General features: G+C 55.5%; 1 protein-coding gene across 3 annotated transcripts; it reads right to left on the minus strand.

The window, feature by feature from the left end:
- Positions 1 to 4,848: 4,848 nt before the first annotated feature.
- On the minus strand, positions 4,849 to 15,842 carry FGFR4 (fibroblast growth factor receptor 4). 3 transcript variants are annotated; one of them, XM_032336909.1, is made up of 18 exons: positions 15,676 to 15,842; positions 12,646 to 12,789; positions 11,679 to 11,942; positions 11,507 to 11,587; positions 11,217 to 11,383; positions 10,505 to 10,628; positions 9,812 to 10,002; positions 9,530 to 9,668; positions 9,014 to 9,207; positions 8,756 to 8,901; positions 8,548 to 8,669; positions 7,269 to 7,379; positions 6,997 to 7,187; positions 6,475 to 6,597; positions 6,313 to 6,383; positions 5,967 to 6,104; positions 5,639 to 5,744; positions 4,849 to 5,540 (listed from the first exon to the last, which is right to left on the minus strand). In XM_032336909.1, the coding sequence occupies exons 2-18, from the start codon at positions 12,752 to 12,754 to the stop codon at positions 5,394 to 5,396; spliced, it is 2,424 nt and encodes an 807-aa protein (XP_032192800.1). In that variant the 5' UTR covers positions 12,755 to 12,789; positions 15,676 to 15,842; the 3' UTR covers positions 4,849 to 5,393. The 3 variants fall into 3 exon arrangements, with proteins under 3 accessions (XP_032192800.1, XP_032192799.1, XP_032192801.1); XM_032336908.1 differs by having other exon boundaries at positions 15,631 to 15,842; XM_032336910.1 differs by lacking the exons at positions 11,507 to 11,587; positions 11,679 to 11,942 and having other exon boundaries at positions 15,631 to 15,842.
- Positions 15,843 to 21,160: the final 5,318 nt, after the last annotated feature.

Genomic DNA, 21,160 nt, shown 5'->3' on the forward strand with positions numbered 1-21,160 from the left:
AGTTAACTAAAATAGGGGTGCCCTGGTGGCTCAGTTGGTTGAGCGTCCAACTCTTGGTTTCCACCTGGGCTGTGGCATGGGGCTCCCATCAGGCTCTGCGCTCTATGCAGGTGGGGGCTGCTGGCTATGCTCCCGCCCTCTCCCTCTGCTCCTGCCCCCGCTCATGTGCACATTCTGTCTCTCTCTCAACATGGTTAGATCTTTAAAAAGTAATAGTAAATGAACTAAAATTAAATAATCAGCTCCTCAGTCACCGGAGCCACATTTGGCTAGTGGCTACTGTCTTGGACAGCACAGATCTAGAACATTTCCATCGTTGCAGAAAGTTCTGTTGGACAGTGCGGCTCTAGGGAATTCCATTCCATCATTGTTTATTTTTAACCTGTCTTCAGGGGTTGCTGGGAAGGGACCCATACCCACAGGAGTAGAAACTCAGCTGTACTGGTGATGCTATCCTCAGCATATGCAGTAGGTCCCCCAGCAATAATCATAAAAATCTTGGTCCTCCAGGAGCCAAGAGCCATTTCATTTTAAAGATTTTAGAGCTGTGCTCCTGAAATGGGTCACACTGTCTCAGCCCTGCCAGCCAACCCCCTCTTCTGGGCTTCTGTTGTTGAAGGAAAGGGCCTATGTGGTTGGGAACCACAGTGTCACCCTTACCAAGTCATTCAGTTATTTGACAAGCCTTAGGGTGGTCTGCTCTGCACTGGGCCTGAGTTCCCGGGGTGGGGGGGGTGGGGGGGGTGGAGCCAGAGAGGCCCCTGTCCTGAGTGGGACAGAAAGGGACATAAATGGGTCATACTAGTTGTTCATAGAGGCAGAATGTCTCGGCTGCACTGTGAGGTCAGCGTGGGCTTTCTGGAGGAGGGGATAAGTGGGCTGAGTCCTGAAAGCACAAGGGTGACCTGGGGTTCAAGAGCTGCGCGGGGCCCTCAGCCATACTAGGTAGGGAAGTTGGTGAGATCAGTAGGGCCCTGTCAGGCTGGGCCCACGCACCCACACAAGAACATGAGCCTGGCACTGGGGGGCCCGGAAGGAGCTGGTGCTATGGAATGTGAGCAGCCACCGGTTTGGGGAGGATGTGGGAAAAGCCTGGGTGTGTTCAGCTGTTGGCAATTTCACGCCCCCTCCTCAGCCACTTCTTGGGGACAGGCCCCAGCCGTGGGGCCCAGGTGCCGACAAAGGTCAGATTTCCACAGCAAGAGCATACAAGGAGATTTCCTCCAGAGGGGAACCCTCTCCCCTCAGAGAGCTGCAGCTGCCTCGAACACATACTCTGGGATTAGGTTAAATCCTATAGCAGGTGGAGGAGTGGGAGGAGAGACCCCCAGTCAGAGAGCCGGAGTGTGGGAAGGGTGGGTAGTAGCCGGCCTAGGGTGCTCACCTGACTGTGTCTGTACTGGGGAACGGGTGTCTTTATTTTCCTTCGGCACTGTACTGTGCCTCAGTTCTGCCAGGTGAGGCCCTGGGTTTCAGGGGACAGGAAAGGTATCTATAAATGAGATCAAGGGCTATACAAGCAGGAAGGGGAGGGGAGTGTGCAAGAAGACTCAGAAAAATGGGGCCGTTTCAAACCCTGGGGTCCAGAGGTAGTGGGTACAAGGGGTTGTTTTTAATTGAAAATCTTTTGAGCCATTGGAATTTTGGGTTAAATTGTTTAAACTGTGAATGCCTCTTTAAAACTGTGGTGTCCAGGGGCATCTGGCTGGCTTAGTTGGTAGAACATGTGACTCTGATCTCGGGGTTGTGAATTCGAGCCCATTGGGTGTGGAGATTACTTAAAAAAATAAAAATCTTTAAAAAAAATAAATAGGGGTGCCTGGGGGCTCACCCAATGAAGCATCCAACTCTTGATCTCAGCTCAGATCTTTTCTTTTCTTTCTTTTTTCTTTTTTTTTGTTTTAAGATTTTATTTATTTGTTTACCAGGGAGAGACACAGCGAGAGAGGGAACATAAGCAGGGGGACCAGGAGAGGGACAGCAGGCTCCCGCCGAGCAGGGAGCCCGATGCGGGGCTCGATCCCAGGACCCTGGGATCATGACCTAAGCTAAAGGCAGATGCTTAATGACTGAGCCACCCAGGTGCCCCTCGGCTCAGATCTTGATCCAGGATTGTGAGTTCAAGCCCTGCGTTGGGCTCTACATTGGGTGTGGGAGGCTACTTAAAAAAAATAAATAAAACAGGGGCTCCTGCGTGGCTCAGTCAGCTGATCATCCAACTCTTGGTTTCGGCTCAGGCTGTGACCTCTGGGTCATGGGGCTCACACTGAAGGTGGAGGCCACTTGAGATTCTCTCTCTCTCTCCTTGCCTATGAAAGCAGTGCTTATTTCCTGCTGTTCAGTTTTGGGGAAGGAGACTATTGAGAGCATTTCCTCTTTAGCCTCTGAAGAGGGGGGCTCAGCAGGAAGAGGAGGCTTCTTGGAGGAATGAGGTTTGAGTGAGAACTGCAGGGTGAACAGGGTCTGGCCAGGGGACAGTGAGGTAGTGTGTGTCCCAAGAAGTGTGTTCCCCTGGGGGAGCAGCCCATGTGAGGTAGCATGGGTGAAGGCCATAGGGCTGGAGTTCTGTGCTGGGGCGTCGTGAATGTCATCTACCCAGGTACATGGACATTCTAGTAGCCGATGTCTCCTGCTTCACGCAAACCCAGAGGCTTTCCTGGTTCTCCGAACACCAGGCATTCAGGGCTATAGGAATGAGCTCTGCACCAGGACCGAGGTTCTCGGTCCTGGTGCAGAGCACCCACTCTCCTACTTGCCCCCAGGTAACCTCGGGCCACTCACTTCTTTCTTCTGAGTCTCGGTGTCCTCATCTGGGCAACAGGAACAAAAATGCTTTCCAGGAAGGGCTGCCATGAGGAGGGAATGAGATCATGGCAACCCGGCCCGGGGGCCATTCCCTCCTAATCCCTGAGCAACAACAGCCATTGTTGACTGAACACTTCCAACCATTCTCAGACATGTCATCATTCCTGTGTTTCAGGCTCCGAGAGAGTAGCTGTGGTCATAGTACCTCCCCCATCCCCCAGCCCCACCACTCACACAGTGGACAACCTGACCTTCCCTCCCAGCACCTCCTGTTCCTTGGCTTGGACTTTTGAGATCAGGGCCGCTATCTATCTGCTGCTCCCACCAGAGCCCTGACTAATACACATAGCCAGCAAGTAGCCGAGTCCAGAGGTGACCCAGTGCTTTTTCTGCAAGCTCCCAAGGCCAGTATCACTGGCTAGGAGGCTGCTCAGAACTCTGGCAGACTGAGGGGACCAGGCTCCAGATGCTGCCATGCCATCCGAGAGGCCTGGGGGAGGGGAGATGGAGCAGGAAAGCTCGCAAGTGGGAATTAGCAGCATCTGTCTCATTCTGACTTGGGACATCAGGAATGTGGCAAGTGTGCGCCTGCCAGGGATGCTGGCTGGGAGGGGGTACAGGGTGGGTAGCTGAGCCCTCCTGGCCCCCGAGACCTACCAAGCACCATCTGCCCCTGTCACTCTGAGTGACCTGACTCTGGTCTCCCATGTGCACAGGACCTGCCGGGAGCCTGGACTTGGGGGAATGGAGGGGTCAATTCAGCTCCTTCCTCAGTTCCCCATCCTTGTGACCTTGGGCCTGTCACATTCCATTTCACCATCCTTAAGTTGGGAAGATGGTTGTCTGGTGAGGCTGTGTGAGGGGTAGTGGTGGGTGGCTGAGGGTAGCTCAGCAGTGGGGTTCACAGTGGGGAAGTGGAAAAATGGAGTTCTCATTTGTCATCCCTGTCTTTATCCACTGCTCTAGTCTCCCAACCCTTTCTTCCCCTGCGGGATTCTTAGGGACCTGCATGTCCTTGATTGACTGGGCTGGGCACAGTGACTTCCAGTGGGAGAGTAAGTTTGGTGGGGGTGCTCAGTCAGGAGAGTGCACAGGTGGAGGTGCGAAGAAACCCACCCAGAGCAAGAAGAGAAGCATGGCCATGAGCTGCTGCTCAAGTCTGCCAGGACAGCCCAGCCTCAGATTCTTAGATCCAGGCCCTTCTGACTCTATCTATATTTTCAGTTGCCACCCCCTGGAAGGCTATGGGGTAATCCAGGTGGCCCTCACAATGGGTCTGTCCTGTCCTACGAGACGACAGGGCAGGAGGGACCCCCAGGCACCGGGTCAGGTACCCCCACCCTATGGTTCAGGGGCTGGAGAGTAGCAGTAACTGCTTAGATGGCCCCAGTGAAGGTTCCAGGCTCAGAGCCCTGGGAAGCTGATCTCCCTGCTCCCCCCAGAGGGTGTTTGAGAACAGGGCCATGACGGCCTCTTCAGGGGAGGACCAGGCAGGCAGGGACAGCTGCAGCCTAGCCGGGCGGCAACCAGCTGCTGCCTGGGAGACTGGCCAGAGTGGGGTGGGGTGGGGCGGGGCAGGCACAGCCCGCACTAGCCCCCAGTCTGAGCAGCAGAGCGTGGGAGCGGGCAGCAGCCTCGAAGCTAGGTTTCAGGCTTTCACGCTGTGTTAACGGTCAGCTTGGTTAATGCTGAGCAGATGGGGGAGGGGTGCTGCCAGCTCCCTTAGGGACAGTCCCAGGGCAGGCACATGCACACGCATGTGCAGAGGGTACAAGAGTTTCACCCGGTGGAGAGTGCCGTGTGGACTCCTCCGCCATCAACGCTCATTCAGACCATCGCATACATGAGATGGTGCGGGTAAGACAGACCAACACAGAGGCGCACACAGGTTCCTGGGGGCGCCCTAACGTAGCTGTAGGTGGATGTGAACCCAAGGCCTGGCACAGAGCCCTCCATTTGTATCAGACAAAACTCCCAGCTTGGGGAATCCCTCCACCCTGTTTCCCTCCATCCGCTGCAGGGAAGACACCAGGAACACAGAGGTTTATTTCAAAAATAATTTATAAAAGGCCATTTGCTTCTGTGTTTTTGGCAGGCTTCCAGCTGCTCAGCTAGGAGCACAGGGACCAGCGTTCTTTCCACCAAGGTGCTGGGACAAGCAGCAAGGGGAGGCAGGGGAGACTGGGGGAAATGGGGTTCAGAGGCCCAAGACCTCTCTTGGTGCAAGGAAGCAAGGAGATTTAGGACAGCTCTACAGCTAGGTCCAGCCAAACCCCTGGATCAAGGACTGAGTGCTAAGGCCCAGGAGGCCAGGCGGAACCCCAACACTCAGGCCATTAGAACACAGGGGCCATAAGGCAAGGGCAGGGCCTTAAGACTGGGGTTGAAGTCTGGTATGGGAATCTGAGGCCAGAGCAGGAAGCCTCAACTAGGAACCCCAGGAATAAGAACGGACCTCCCCAAAGCAGAACTAGAGATCTGGACAGTAGCCTGCAGGGGCCTGGGGCCAAGGTCAAGCACTGGCAGGCTGCAGCTAAGCCGGGACTGGAGACTGCCAGCCTGTCTGACTACACAGCCTTGGGGCCCACTCATGTCTGCCCCCCTGGGAAGGAAAAGGCACTGGGCCCCAGGGGTAGGGGGTCGTGGCAGAAGACAGAGTCGCTGGAGGAGCAGGTGCTGCTGGCATCCCCACCGGCTGGGGAGTAGGGTCCAAAGGTCAGACGGAGGTCTAGGTACTACAGGGAACAGTGCTGGTCAGTCTCAGTGCTCAGCTGGGATGAGGGCCTGAGGGGAGTGGTCAGAGAGGGCTCACGGGACAAGAGGGGAGCAGTACCTCCTCGGAGACGGCCAGCAGGACCTTGTCCAGTGCCTCCACCAACTGCTTGAAAGTCGGCCTCTGGGAAGGTGCTGCGTGCCAGCACTCCCGCATCAGCCCATACCTGGCCGAGGGGGTGGAGGGGGCGGAAGGTCTGAGTTAGGGGCAGGCTTTAATGAGGGGGTCAGTAGGGCCACTCAGGGGAAGGACATGGACACTCGGCTAGGACCTCCCCTTGCAGCCGAGGAGGGGATGGTGACAGTGAATTAGGAGGCTGGGCCCTATGGCCAAGGTCAAGGCAGAGGATAAGGACTGTAGAGTGGGGGAGAGGAGGGTGAGGCCTCACAGCTCTGGGGGGCAGTTTGGGGGCCGATCCATCCGATGCCCTTCCCGCAGCAGTGAGAACAGCTCCTCCACAGGGATGCCAGGGTACGGGGAGCCCCCGAGGGTGAAGATCTCCCACAGCAGGATCCCAAACGACCACCTAGAGGCAGAACCAGGGCTCAGCAGGGCACAACTTTGCTCCCTAGTCCTAGGGCTGGTATGGGGGACCTCGCAGGCATGATCCACCATGGAGTCTGGCAGCACTCAGGTCCTAGGGTTGTGTGACCTCGGGCAATTGCTTTGCCCTTTTATGGGGTAGGGTAGCAGCTGCCGGGAGATGCTCCAGAGCCCCGACCTCCAGGACTTACACATCAGTCTGGTGTGTATAGACTCGATCAAACAAGGCCTCAGGTGCCATCCACTTGACAGGCAGGCGGCCCTGGATGGGATAGGTAGGGGCATTGACACCGAGTCCCACAGGTCCTGGTATCCTCCACTCGCCCTTTCCAACTCTGCCCTGCCTCCCTCACATTGCTGGTTTTCTTGTAGTAGTCAATATGGTGGACGCCACGGGCCAGCCCGAAGTCAGCAATCTTCATCACATTGTCCTCTGTCACCAGTACATTCCGGGCAGCCAGGTCCCGATGGATGCACTGGGGGTAGAGCAGGGGACTTAGGTTTATTAGGACGCATGGCTGGACGCTGGGCACACTGTACTTCCCAGTAACCCTAGGGGAGGCACTATCTACTTGTTTCATAGACAAAGAGGTCAATATTCAGAAGGGGAGACTAAAGCTGCCTTCAGGGTCCACCCTCTCCCTCTCACATGGCCTCTTCCCTTGCCCCGTGAGTTAGGGCCTGTGAGAGGAAGGAATGGGGACAAGCAGTGTCAAATGTGTAAGTATGGGGGGTACAGAAGGGTTTGGGAACATTTATACAGGGCAATGAAAAAGGGGCGAGAGGAAGAAGATGAGGACATTCAGTGTTGGGGGGCAGGAAAGTGTACAGATGGAGCAGTGAGAATGGTCCAGAGTGCTGCCCACCGCCCATACCTTCCTCGACTCTAGATACTGCATGCCTCGGGCCACCTGGTAGGCGCAGGAAACCAGGGCGGGGAAGGAGAGCGGCCCCTCACTGCTCCTCGGACCGTCAGGGCTGAGATCAGGGCCTGGGGGCCGCCGGGCCCGCAGGAACTCCCGCAGGTTTCCCTTGGCGGCACACTCCACAATCACATACAGGGGCCCTGTCGGTGGGGGGACAGGGAGGCTGCGGAGGCTGTAGCTCCACACCCCCCATCCCTGCCCTTAGCCCCATTCCAACGCACCTTCCCGAGTACAGACGCCCAATAGATTGATAATGTTCTTGTGCCGACCGATCAGCTTCATCATCTCCATCTCGGAGACCAGGTCTGCCAAGTCCTTGTCGGAGGCATTGTCTGCGGGGGGTGGGGGACAGCCAGGGTGACAGACATGGCAGAGCTGGGACAGGGCCTGGATTGCTGGACCTGAATCCCTGCTAGGCGGTGTGGTCTTGAAAAAGTCTCCTAACTTCTCTGAACCTCAGGAGCGTCTTGTCTCCAATGGGACAATGGATCATGCCCCACCCACCGCTCACGGAAGTTACAGGGAAGCACCAAGATCAAGGATCTATAAAAGGTGGGCCTGTCTGTGAGTGGGACCAGGAAACAGAATTCTGAACAGGAAGAAGCTCTATCTGGAGGATTGGCGTTAGTTCCTGAATGTGGTGAGAGCTCTTGGGGGCAGGAGGCAGGCTGGCGCCCTGAGGTCAGACTGGGGCCTAGAGACCATCTGGCCTGGGAATTCAGGGAGCCGCCAGTGGGGTGCAGCTAGGGGAGGCTGGGAAGAAGCTGCTCCAGATTCTCTTGAGAAGGCTGAGGAGCAGGCGCTGACCTGTGGCCCTGGGCCAATGACATACCCTCCCTGCCAGACCTCACAATGCACATTTCTCAATCCCTGCCTCCCAGAAAGTACCAGGTGGCCCCAGCTGTGCAGAGGGGATGGGGGAGCAGAACAGCGGTTTGGGCTGCTCTTGTAGAGGAGGTGGGGGTAGCAGTGAGAGGCCCTGATGGTAGGTCCCCAGGTATCTCCTGTGGACTTTGGGGCTGGCGCTTGGGCTGTTCTCCCGGAGTGGTGGACACCAAGAGGATGGATATGGGAAGGGCCCAGGGTGGGGGAGGCTAAAGGTGTGGTTTGGGGGTACTCGGGAGGAATGAGGTGAAGCCTGTGAGACTGCCACGGTTATTTGAGGCCACGGCTGATGTGGGGCTAGGGCTGAGGTGGGGGTGTCTGACCCCCTAGTCACCCCAAATCCTTGTAGTCATCATCCTCCCAGTGGGTAAGGTTTTATATACCAGGCACTCTCCAGGAACCTCAGGCCGGGAGGTAGGAACTACTGTTTACCCCCAGGTAACATGTGAGCAAATAAGTTCAGAAGCGGCTTGCCAAGGTTGGTAGCAGAGTTGGGCCCCAGGCCCAACGGTGGGATACTGCAGCCCTTCTGGCCACCAGTGCTCAACTGGTAGCACCATGAGCCTCTTCTGTTGGTCCCAAGGCCACAGCACGTCCCTCGGGGCCACCACTCACCCTTGAGCATCTTGACGGCTACGGTGCTGGCTTGGTCAGGCTGGGCGGGATCCATGCCGAAGGCCTCTGCACGCACCACCTGCCCGAAGCAGCCCTCACCCAGCGGCTTCCCGAGCACCAGCCTGGAGATGAGACGGCCGAGGCCTCAGCCACAGAACGTCCTTCCTGCCTGGAGCCTGAATGCCCATGCTCCCTCTGTGCGGCATACCTGTCCCGGGGGAACTCCCACAGTGGGTCGAGAGGTAGGTCTAGACTCACAAGGCCAGCGAGCAAGGGAGGGCCACTGGAGGAGAGTCGGACACCCCGCACCAAGGAGGAGCTGGACTTGGCTGAAGAGCCCGACTCCAGGGAGAACTGGAAGGTGGGTGACCTGGTCAGCCTGATGGAGCTGAGCTGGGGAGGCGGGTGGGCAGGCCGAGAGCTTCGCTATGGGGGACACGGTAGGGGGTAGGGAACAGCATGGTACCTGCCGGGCTAGAGGGAAGCGGGACAGCTTCTGCACAGTGGCGGGCTGCCTGGGGTGCCGGCTCAGGAGTACCTGCCCTCGATACAGCCCGGCCAGCAGCAGGAGGACAACCAAAGCCAGAGAGCCTGACACGTAGAGAATGATGTCCGTGTACCTGGCCTCAGGGGCTGCTGCTGTCCATGTGAGGTCCTCCTCTGCCCACAGACACACACATAGAAAACTGAGCAGTCAGTGGTTGGATGGCCAGCTCCACATCCTCTAACTCAGACCTCTCAGCTCCCAACACCCACCGAGACACTCACCACAAAAGCTGCAGTTACACCCTGTCCTGCGCACCCCTAACCCAGGGGATCACACGGCAGTCCCACAGGGACACACACAGAAGCACTGTGACACGCAGAATCGAACACACAAACCCTCATGCCATGTCCCGAGCCCCACAGGCTGAGGGACACAGTCCGCTGCTGGGGCAGAGCGGGATTCCTGCAGCCCCTCCTGGCCCCCTCGAGTGCTCACCTGGCAGCACCGTGAGCCAGGCTGACTGGTAGGAGAGGCCGATGGAGTTGCCCGCCAGGCAGGTGTATTCGCCCGCATCCTCAGCCGACACGTTCCGAAGATATAGGACTTCCACCTCTGAGCTATTGATGTCTGCTGTCTGGGGACGGGGAGGCGGACATACTCAGGGGTCAAAACAGGGCCAGGGGCCATATTGTGGCCAGGAATGAAGCAGGGGGCCAAGCCTGTACCCCCATGCCCCATGGGAGAGCAGGAGGGTTCAGGGGCTGGCGGGCGCCAGACCTTCAGGACTTGCACGTAGGGGAAGCCATCGGCGCCGAAACTGCTGCCGTTGACGACGATGTGCTTCAGCCACTGGATGTGGGGCTGGGCGTCACTGTACACCTTGCACAGCAGCTCCACGTCGCTGCCTGCCACAGCTGTGGTGTTGGCAGGGAGCCCCGCCTGCAGGATGGGCCGGTGCGGGGACCGCTCTGGGGGCCAGGCCAGGCGGTCAACCCTGACCAGTGGCATCCACAGAAGCACCCTGGTCACCTGCTCTCAGCTCAAGGGAGGGAACTTCCTGATATGCAACTCGGACCTTGTCTGCCACCTGCTTACACTGCTGCAACCTTCCATGGCTCCCTATTGCCTTTGGTGGTCAAGGACCAATTCATAGTCTAGTATTCAAAACCCTCCCCACACATGGCTCCCCACTTAAATGCCACACCCCAGGCACACACCTCTTCGCAAATGCATTGTTTTCCTTACACCTAGAACCTTTATTCAGCCTGGGCCTTCTGCCTGGATGTCTTTCCCACCTTTTCTGCTCAGCTAACCCCCGTTCTTCCAGGCGAATATGACCACCCCCCACACCCCTGAACTTCCCTCTGACCTAGGGCAACTTGAGCCCATGTTGCCAGCCAGACTGTGCGCTAGCCGAGGGCAGTGTCGGGGCTCCCACCCCCAGACCACCTTGCCTGCCCGTCCGCTCACCCAGCACATCCAGCAGATAGCTGTAGCGAATGCTGCCCATTGGGTTCTCCACGAGGCAAGTGTATGTGCCGCGGTCCGAGGGCACCACGCTTTCCATCACCAGGCTCCAGTGCTGGTGGCGCAGCTGGGGGCAGGGAAGCGTCTCTGAGTGGCCATTCACCGGTACCCACCCAGGGGTCCAGGGCGTGACGGGGGAAGGAAGCGTCTGTGAGCGGCCATTCACGGGTGGCCACCCAGGGGTCCAGGGTGCAAAAAGGCTAGATCCTGACCACAGTGGTCTTCTCAAGTTCTCCAGGCCCTGGGGAGGCCAGGCCAAGGCCAAGAGGGATCTGAACCTTTGGTTTGTGCCTCTGAGTTTTAGCATGGCTTCTTCTTGGTTGTACCACCTGGAGCCAGTGTTTGCCCTCTCAGAGTCCCAGCTTACTCACTGCACCCTGGAGCCGACCCCATAGGGTCTTATGAGAATTAGTTGCTGAAACGCCCTACCTGCCAGTCAGTGAGCCTTCCCACTTTACAAGGAAAGCTGAGGCTGAGAGATTAAGTCACATGCAGGAGGGTGGCGGAGTGGGGACTTGAATCGAAGCTGTCCCCGTCCGCTCCTTAGGGCCCGCAGCTGCCTTCCTCACTGGAGAAGGAATGACTTCTAGGCCGGAGCAGATCAATGGGAGAGTGAAAATGGTGGAGCAGATGTTCTCGGAACCTGGAGACTCACCCGAATGCCTCCAATGCGATGCTCCCCATGGAAATCCTGTCCGTCTTTAAGCCAGCGGATGGTGGGTATGGGGTTGCCTGCCGCCGGACAGCGGAACTTCACAGTGTTCCCAGCAGGCACTGCGTGCAGTTTCTTCTCCATGCGTTGAGGGTGTGTCCAGTAGGGTGCTGGGAGGGAGGGGGAAGGCAAACTTACTGCCCCCAGGATGATCACCTGTTTCCACACAGGTCCCTTCTTCTCAGTGACCAGCTGGGAGGGAGGGAAATGAGTCCCTGAGGACTCATACTGACCTTGCTGCGGGTAAATGTGCCCATTCAAGGGGCCCCCATGAGCCTTAGGGTCCTCATTGCCATTGCTGGAGGTCAAGGAGTCTATGTCAGGGACAAAGAGAGCCATCTGAGGTCTAGGGTGGGGATAGTCTCTCTCCCCAGGCACCCTTTAGCCCCTGCTAGACCCCCTTACCATCCACAGCCAAGGTAACATTGTGCAGGACAAGCATGGAGCCTCGTGCCAGGCAGAGGTAGCAGCCAGCATCCTCCGGCAGGAAACTGGCGATCTCCAAGCGGCCCCTCCAGCCTCGTACCCGGCCAGCAGGTGGTAGGCGACTGCCCTCCTTGTACCAGTGGCCACCACGCTCGGCCCGCCCACAGCACAGCCGCACAGGCTGCCCGAGGGCCACGGTCAGCTCCTGCTCTTGCTGCTCGGGGCCAGGGACCAAGCAGGGCTCTGTGGGCCAAGGGCAGAGGTCAGTGAGCCCCCCAGAGCCCCCGCTGAGGGAACCCTCTGTGTATGGGGAACATGCTGCACAGGCAGGACACAGCATCTCTTGACACATGCTGGAACCCCACTGCTCCTCAACATAGACACCTGTCATCACATGCTACTGACACTACATAAGGCCACTGCCATGCCTCTGGTAAACATCACACACATGGTGCATAGCACACATGCTGGAATGGACATGCCATTGCCACACACCCCCCCCACATGCTACATGTGCCACACCTCACCAGCACACACACAGCGGCACAGCACACCCACAGTGCATACACCACACATGCTGCTGGGACTCCCAAACCACACACCCAGTGCACGGAACACACACACATGCATGCGCGCGCGCGCACACACAGACACACAGACACACAGACACACACACACACACACACACACACACACACACGGCGAGGGGCTCACCACCAGCTCTGCAGCCCAGCTCAGGACCCTCACCCTGCAAGGCCATTCCTCTCTTGTGGACATAGAGATAGGTGGATGCTTGCTGGGAGCCAGACACTGAGACTTAATGGTTGGGTCCTGCCCTGCTGTCACCTCCTCAGGGACTGGGCCAGGTCCTTCCCAGCTTTGCTCAGCTAGTAGCCCCCCTCCAGGTGCCCACCCCTGCCCTCTTCTCCCACCTTAAAGGCCATACCTAGCTGCATTTCCTCAGAGGCTTCAAGGGACAAAGTGGGAGCCCCAGGCACCTCCACCAGGACCCCCAAGAGGGCCAACAGCAGCCACATATCCTTCCTGCCGCTCATAAGGACCCAGGCTGGGCTTAACACCAACTGCCTTCCTGAAAAGGAGGGAGAAGAACTCCTGCTATGCAGGCATCTTTGGGGGTGCTATTCCCCTGTTCCGCAGATGAAGAAACTGAGACCGGAAGTGGTCAGAAGACTTGTCCCCCCACCCTCACCCCCACACAGCAGTGCGGCAGAGATCGGGCAGACACTGGAAGCGGCTCTGCTGTGGCCAGAGCCCAAAGCTTCTTCACAGTAGGTTGTGCAGGGGGGCAGGGCCAGGCTTCCTGCTCTCCTCCGGTCCTGCTGAGACCCTGGCACAAGTTCACAGAAAGGGCAGTTTGGGGATTCTTTCCTTGGAGAAAAGCAGAGAATGGAGATGTATCTTCTGCTCACTCTCAGCACACATAATTTATTTTTTGCTGAATAAATGAATTTATTGCTGAAGAACCGGAAAAAAAGAAAAGAAATCTAATACAAGGCCAAACTTTAGCATCTGGATGTTATCTGATCTGACCCACACTTCTAGCACTGCTGACATTTTCATGGCCAGCTTTGAATACCTTCAGTGGCAGAGCACTCACTCCTAACACAGCAGCACATTCCATGGCGATCAAAAGTTCTTCCTCATTCTGAACCAGAATGGCATGCTGGGAATACATCTGCTTTTTGTGTCCTCACAGCTCCCTTTGAGGCAACACGGGCTCTGTGTCCAACAAAGCCAAGTTGGAATTCTGACTCTTACCAACTTACAAGTCCCTGTCCCTCTCACCAACTTACAAGTCCCTGTCCCTCTCGGGGTGCTGTCCTCGGAGGACTGATTGGAGGATAAAAGAGACCATATGTAGGGGCTGAAAACACAGAATGTTGGCATGTTCTTCCCTCCTCCCCCCACCCCTTCGTGACAGTCACCCTGGGTCTGCCCTTGGCCAATTACCTCCCATTCTGGTGCAGTTCCTGTCAGATATGAGGTACACACCCACCCTATCCATATGCCACCAAGGATGTCTCCATCTCCCAAAAGGAACTCTCAAAACAGCCCCAGCTGGGGCAGGGAAGAGGTGACCAATGCAGTCCCAGGGGACTACTGGCTATTACCTGGGGCTCCGTAAGTCAGGAGGCACTGATGTCTCTGAATCTACCTTGCCCAGGAAGCTCACTGCACTCTCTTCAGCCACTGCCCCCCTTCCAGCTCTGGCTCCAAGGCAGGGGGCACTCAGCTTGTCCTGGCCAAAGCTATCATCTCCTCCTTCCAACTGCTCCTTCCCTGGGTTGCTCCTGCAGCTTGGGCATCATTTCTTCCCATCCGCCTTCACCATCCCCCCCTCCTTGCCCACTTCCAGTCCCATCTGCCTCCTTAATCCTTCTCCTGTCCATCTCACCTCCTTTGCTTGGACCCAACTCAGGCCATGGTCATCTCCAGCTTGGGCCTTTGCAAATATCTCCCTTGACACTCCGGCCTCCACTCTCCAGCAGGGCTTTAGAAATTACAAGTATCTGCCATGTCACCACCCTATATCCCCCAGTTCTCAAGCCCTTAATGGCTGCCCATATCCAGCAGGATCCAATCCACAGTTTATCCAGCATTCTGGGCCTCCCTCCTTGCCCTTGTCCTTGTCAGTATCTTTGGTTGCACAGTCTGCTCCTTCAGCCTCTTCAGCACTAAAGCCATTGGCTTTCAAAACTGGGCATGTCTTCTCTCTTGCATATCCATACCTCTGTGTCCCCATTTCTCTCTCTCTCTCTCTCTTTTTTAAAAGAATTTATTTATTTGGGGCGCCTGGGTGGCTCAGTGGGTTGAAGCCTCTGCCTTCGGCTCAGGTCATGATCTCAGGGTCCTGGGATCGAGCCCCACATCGGGGTCTCTGCTCAGTGGGGAACTTGCTTCCCTCCTCTCTCTGCCTGCCTCTCTGCCTACTTGTGATTTCTCTCTGTCAAATAAGTAAATAAATTCTTAAAAAAAAAAATTTATTTATTTATTTATTTGACAGAGAAAGATCACAAGTAGGCAGAGAGGCAGGCAGAGAGAGAGAGAGAGAGAGGAGGAAGCAGGCTCTCTGCCGAGCAGAAAGCCCGATGTGGGACTTGATCCCAGGACCCTGAGATCATGACCTGAGCTGAAAGCAGTGGCTTAACCCACTGAGCCACCCAGGCGCCCCCCATTTCTCTTCTCCACCTTAACCAAATGCCACTGTCCTTGCACCCACCCCCAGTTTCCATGGCCCTCCTCCATAGAATCCCCCCAACCTGCAGAGCAGCCCTCTGGGTCCAAAGCTCCAGCTGGGAGAGGGGCCAGGAAGCCTAGGGATTTTATTCCCATTCCTAGGCTGCCCTGACCTTGTAACCTCAGGACCCTTCATTGTCGGATCACACCCAGCTACAGACAGACCGACCCACCGCCTTGCTCGGGGGCTGAACGGCCTAACTCTGGCATCAGACAGCCCTGGATTCTCTTCCAGCCTCCCGCATTCAAGCGCTGGGAGAACCTGGAGCAAATGACTGCACCTCTCGGATCCTCAGCTTCCTCATCTCTACTCGGGGCGCGCAGACGGTCCAGCAGAGGGACCAGGCGCTCTCCTTCCTCCACCCCTACCCAGTCACCCTGGCGGGAGGTGCGAGTCGGCAGGTCCTGAAGAGGTGCTGCAGAGACAGCCGGCCCGCCCCCGCTCGGGTGGGCAATGAGTAACCAGCTCCATGGCCAGGGTGCTCTTTGGACGGAGCGGGACAAAAGGCCCTGTGTGCGCTGCGGGTTACTGATTTACCGTCTCCTCCACCCCCCCTTCCGAGAGGACGCCCAGGTCTCCAGTGCTGGGAGGGGGCAGCTCCCTGAGCCCCGCTGCCGCTCGCCCTCTGGCGGTGGGGAGCGCACCCTGGGCCCGCAAGGGGTCCCAGCTCACCTCGAGCCTCCGCGGTCCCGCTCCAGGAACAAGGTCCCGGCTCACCTGGGTCCTCCGCCGCCCCGCTCGCAGCTCCGGCCAGTCCCGACACCCGCACCCAGCGGGGACTGCAGACTCAGCCGGGGCGCTCCTCCGCCCCCGGCCAGAGAGCCAGGAATGCATCCGCGACAGCGGCGTGGCCGCGGGAGGCCCAGCGCCCCGCCCACCTCGCGCCCCGCCCCTGCTGGACCAGCTCTATCCTGACAGCGGCTGGGCGGGGGTAAACCCAGCGCCCCGCCCACCTTCAGCCCGGCCCTTCCTGAGCCAGCTCTATCTAGACAACCAGGACGCCGAGTGTAGCACTGCATCCCGCCCACTTGGAGACCAGTCCCGAAACCCAACGGAGCCGGAGCCGAGTGGCCCACTGGGCCAGCCCAATCCCGGGCCCCGCCCCAGCCTGCTACACACCCCATCAGACTCCGCCTCTTTTGCCGCTCCCAGACCAGGCTTCCAAGTTCTTGTGACTTGTCCTCTGCTCTTCACCCTTTTTAAGGAACAACACCCAGCAGTTCTGATGGGCGAACCTCAACAGACCTTAGCCCAACCTGGCTACTCTGTCTTATGTGCAAACACCATACAGTGGCTAGGAGATCCCCTCTGCCACCAAACATCCCCATTCATTCTCTGCACAACCTTTGGGGTGATATTTGAAATACAAAATATGGCGAGCGCCTAGCTGGCTCAGTCGGTGGAGCATGCGACTCCATTTTGGGGTTGTGAGTTTGAACCCCACGTTGGGTGTAGAGATTACTTAAAAAATTTTTTTTAACGGGCGTCTGGGTGGCTAAGTGGTTTAAGCCTCTGCCTTCGGCTCAGGTCATGGTCTGAGGGTCCTGGGATGGAGCCCTGCAAGGGGCTCTCTGCTCAGCGGGGAGGCTGCTTCCCCCTTTCTCTCAGCCTGCCTCTCCGCCTACTTGTGATCTCTCTCTCTGTGTTAAATAAGTAAATAAAATCTCCTTTAAAAAAATCTTTTTAAAAAAGAGATTTTATTTATTTGAGCGGGGAGGGACAAAGAGAGAGGAGCAAGCAGACTCCCTGCTGCGCAGGGAGCCCAAGGGTGGCTGGATCCAGGAACCCTGAGAATATGACCTGAGCCAAGTCAGGCACTTAACCAACTGAGCCACCCAGGTGCCCCTTAAAAATATAATCTAGGGGCGCCTGGGTGGCTCAGTGGGTTGAGCCACTGCCTTCGGCTCAGGTCATGATCTCAGGGTCCTGGGATCGAGTCCCGCATCAGGCTCTCTGCTCAGCAGGGAGCCTGCTTCCTCCTCTCTCCCTCTGCCTACCTCTCTGCCTACTTGTGATCTCTTCTGTCAAATAAATAAATAAAATCTTTAAAAATATATATATAATCTAAATAAATTAATTAATTAAAAAATAAAAGGGAAAGAAATACAAATCTGAATGTATCTACTACCCCTTTAAAACTTTCCATTAGCTTCCCATAATGATTTTTGGCATAACCTGGCCCCTGTCCATATCTCCATACAAATCCTTCATTTCTTTCCTTGCTCCCACTCTACCTCTGCCCCTTTGTACATATGGTTCCCTCTTCCTGGAATGAAGGTTCCCCTCCATGTCTGGTTGGTTCCATTTCATTCTTAGATGTCAGCTCACTTCCTCAGAGAAGCCCTCTGGACCTGCCAGGCTCCTCTTAGATTACCTTCTGTCCTGTGAGCATGGAGAAAGAAGCAGGAAGTGAAGTGACTCAGAGCACAGATTTCAGGACTCAAATCTCAACGCATCACACTTGGAGTAACCTTGGCAGGTTAGTTTTCTAACCTAGTTTTCTGTGTTTTCATTTTCTCATCAGTAAGGTAAGTATAATGCTAGTATTTTCCTCATGAAGTTTTTGCAGAGTAAACATGTGTAAGCTTGTAGAACGCTGCCTCATTGGTATATGACACTTGCTTTGTAATGTTAACTATGACTAGGACCCGTTATTTCTTCATTTTCATGGAACATTCCAGAACTGTAACTAAACAGTTGTGTAAATAGAAGGCAGGAACTGCCTACAGACTTCAACATTGTATCCCAAGTGCCTGACACACAGCAGGTACCCCCAAATAGTTATGCCCCACCTTGCTCAGGTCCGCCTCACTTGCAAGCATCTTTCCCCTTGAGCAACTAAACTGTGGCCGAACTAGGAGGGCAGCTGAACTTTGACCTCTGCCTGAACCTCACCTGAAATCTAAGCCCTCCATTCCTCGGGAGACTTTTTGAGGAGAAAGGGAACGCCTTAGTGGGGGTCTTAGACTCATCTCCCCGTGGCGCTCCTGCGGGTGGACACTCTGCCCTAAGGCAAGCAGCTTCCTTTCCCATTGTTATGCGGAGGAATCGAGCTCTCTCCTCCCGGATTGCCTGAAGGACGGAGGCTTTTCCTTTGCATAACTAAAAAGCCCAGTAAAGTGATTTTTTTTTCCTTTTCAAACAAAATAATCGTCTCTTCCCAAAGACAAATCAGAAAGTAATTGGCTATCTTTTAAAACCAGCTTGTTCTGATTCCTCTGGTTCAGGGTCCTTCCTTGCTGGAACACCTGGAAAGGTTGACACTCCTGGCACTGCAGGAGCCCAGCAAATGGAAGCCTGCTGCCCAGAGGGGCCTCACCAGACCTCCCGGACTCCTGGAGAGATCCAGTTCCCCACCTCTGGTCCTCTGCTGGCTCCCCTTAGTGAATGTGGTTGTTGGGGGGTGGGGTGAGCTGCCAGCATGAGCTGGACCCCACACAGCTTTCATTCAACTTCCAGGCACTTCTCAGGCTTACCTGAGCCTAAGGCAAAGGAGAGGTTTTCATAGCCCAGGCTGGGCAAGCTCCCTGCTTCCTGAGATGCGCATGTCCCTCAGACTGGCAACCTATACCTCCCACCCCCGAGGTCTGCTCGACCCTTGTCCGCCTCCCAGCCCACGTTCGGTGACCGCTCACACTGACCCTCTGTGGCATCTGATGCTCTTTCACGTCATTCATTCATACACACATTCAGTTGCCAGGTGTCAGTTAAAGGTTCATGACCTGGTATGCGCTGTTCCAAATCGCGGGGCAGGGCAGGGCCGGGGGTTTGGGGGAAGCAGGCCTCCGACCCGGCCCCTCCCCTTCAAGGAGCTGCTGACACTGTAGTGGGGAGAGATGGTTAAGTAAACAGAGCACACAGGAAGACATGCTGAGGGAGTCTGGGAGAGGCATCCAAGCCTGTCTCCCCATCATGGCCTCACTCTCTCGGTAACAATCTTCCACCAGTTACATTTGCAGTCTTCCCTTCAAAAATTTCAAATACAGTCTCTCTCTCTATCTCTTTCTTTCTCTCTCACACACACACACACACACACACACACACACACACACACGCCTAGAAGCTCAGGAGCCTGCCATCCTAAAATCTTGCCTTTGGTCTGCCTCTGCCTCTGCCTCAGTTTCTCTATTCAGGAAATGGACACATTCCTGCTTTCTTTTCCCCAGGGCTGTTGGAGGAAGTGAATGAGTTAAGAGCTGGGACTAGGTTTCAGCGGAACAGGAAATGGGGAGGAAGTTCTTGCCTTGGCGGAGCTCCCACTGTCTGCCAAGTGACATGCTAAGTTAGCTAAGACATCACTTCACTTCCTGCTTCTTCCTCCATGGAGGACAGAAGGTTATATATACATTATATCCTTTGATCCTGCCCACAAACCAAACGGGGTTAGAATCCTTAGCTCCATTTTGCAGATAAGGAAACAGAAGCTCAGGCAGATGGAATGACTTGTCTAAGGTCATGTAGCAGGGCGATTGGCTGGCTTAGTTGGTAGAACATGTAACTCTTGATCTCAGGGTCATGAGTTCAAGCCCCACATTGGACATAGAGCTTGATTTTAAAAAAAGTACAAAAAATAAGGGGCGCCTGGGTGGCTCAGTCGTTAAGCCTCTGCCTTGGGTTCAGGCCCTGATCCCAGGGTCTTGGGATTGAGTCCTGCATCAGGCTCCCTGCTCCCTGCTTTTCCCTCTCCCACTCCCCTTCCTTGTGTTTTCTCTCTCGCTGTCAAATAAATAAATAAAATCTTAAAAAAAGAAAGAAAGAAAGAGAGAAAAAGACAATTAAAAAAAAGTAAACAAATAAAGTCACATAGCAAGTGAACAACAGCATTGAGCCTTGAATCCTGATCTCCTGGGACAAAGAGGGAAAGCTCAGGATGACTCTCTGCAGAGTTGGGCTTTTATTTTTTTAATTTTTTTAATAAGATTTTATTTATTTTTTATTATTATTATTATTTTTTAAAGATTTTATTTATTTATTTGACAGAAACAGATCACAAGCAGGCAAAGAGGCAGGCAGAGAGAGAGAGGGAAGCAGGCTCCCTGCTGAGCAGAGAGCCCGATGTGGGACTCGATCCCAGGACCCTGAGATCATGACCTGAGCTGAAGGCAGAGGCTTAACCCACTGAGCCACCCAGGTGCCCCAAGATTTTATTTATTTGACAGAGAAATCACAAGTAGGTAGAGAGGCAGGCAAAGACGGGGCAGGGTGGAGGGTGGGGAGCAGGCCCCCTGCTGAGCAGAGAGCCCAATGCGGGAACTCAATCCCAGGACTCTGGGATCATGACCTGAGCTGAAGGCAGAGGCTTTAACCCACTGAGCCACCCAGGCGCCCCCAAAGTTGGGATTTTTGATGCGACTGCATCAGCTTGCTTTCTGTCCCCATCCTTAACTTCAGCCCAGGAAGGTAAAGACTCACCTGAAGGTGAGTGTGGGAGGTGGCTGGGGCTGGGCACAGCTCTCCCTGTCCATTTGGCTGGTACTGATAGGGCCCCTATGAAGTACCAGGCCCTAGGCAGAGGTTTGCAGATTCTGGGCTCCTGAAGTGCAAGGCTGGGCCAGGAGGGACTCCTGAGGCCAGGCCCTGCCCCCCACCTGCCTGAGAGCAGAGTTTGGGGGAGGGGGCAGACGTTGCCTGGTGCCGACCATGTTGCTCTTGGATAGCAGCCGGGCCCAGGGAACACTGGGGCTCTTGTGCAGAAGGGCTGCCCTGAGCCCCTGCCCAGGCCCCATTCCAGCCCAGGCCTGGTCCAAGCCCTGGCCTCTGAGCCAGTCCTGTGCTTTCTTGTCTTCTTTCCTTGAAAATTATTTTTCTTTTGAGAAAGTTTTAAAATATATATATATAAAGCACAAGGTAAAATCATATACTTGCTACTCAGACTTGACAGTTGTTATTACTTCTTCATTTATTCTAAACCCTTTTCACCCTGGCTTCTCTCACAGACTCCAGGGAGGTCTGGCTTGGCTTGTCAACATGGAGGTGACGCTGAGAGCGAGTGAGTGGTGAAAGGTTGGGTGTTAGAGCCAAACAGATAAAGGTTTGAATCCAGAACACTTGGGACCTTCGACAAGTCACTTAACGTTAAGCCTCAGTTTCATTTTCTGTAAAATGGGAATAATAGCTTTTCTGTGAGGACTTAGCGTAATGATGTATTGAGTCCAGGGCCAATGCCTGGCACATAGCCCATGCTCAGGAACAAGCAGCCAAT

The sequence above is a fragment of the Mustela erminea genome, chromosome 3, assembly GCF_009829155.1.
Source record: "Mustela erminea isolate mMusErm1 chromosome 3, mMusErm1.Pri, whole genome shotgun sequence".
Lineage (NCBI taxonomy): Eukaryota > Metazoa > Chordata > Mammalia > Carnivora > Mustelidae > Mustela > Mustela erminea.

Coding starts and splice junctions, on each gene's coding strand:
- FGFR4 (XM_032336909.1), bottom strand. CDS start 12,754: ATGAGCGGCAGGAAGGATATGTGGCTGCTGTTGGCCCTCTTGGGGGTC. Junction 11,384..11,506: donor GCACATTTACCCGCAGCAAG/GTCAGTATGAGT, acceptor CCTCCCTCCCAG/CACCCTACTGGACACACCCT. Junction 6,105..6,312: donor TATACACACCAGACTGATGT/GTAAGTCCTGGA, acceptor TTCTGCCTCTAG/GTGGTCGTTTGGGATCCTGC.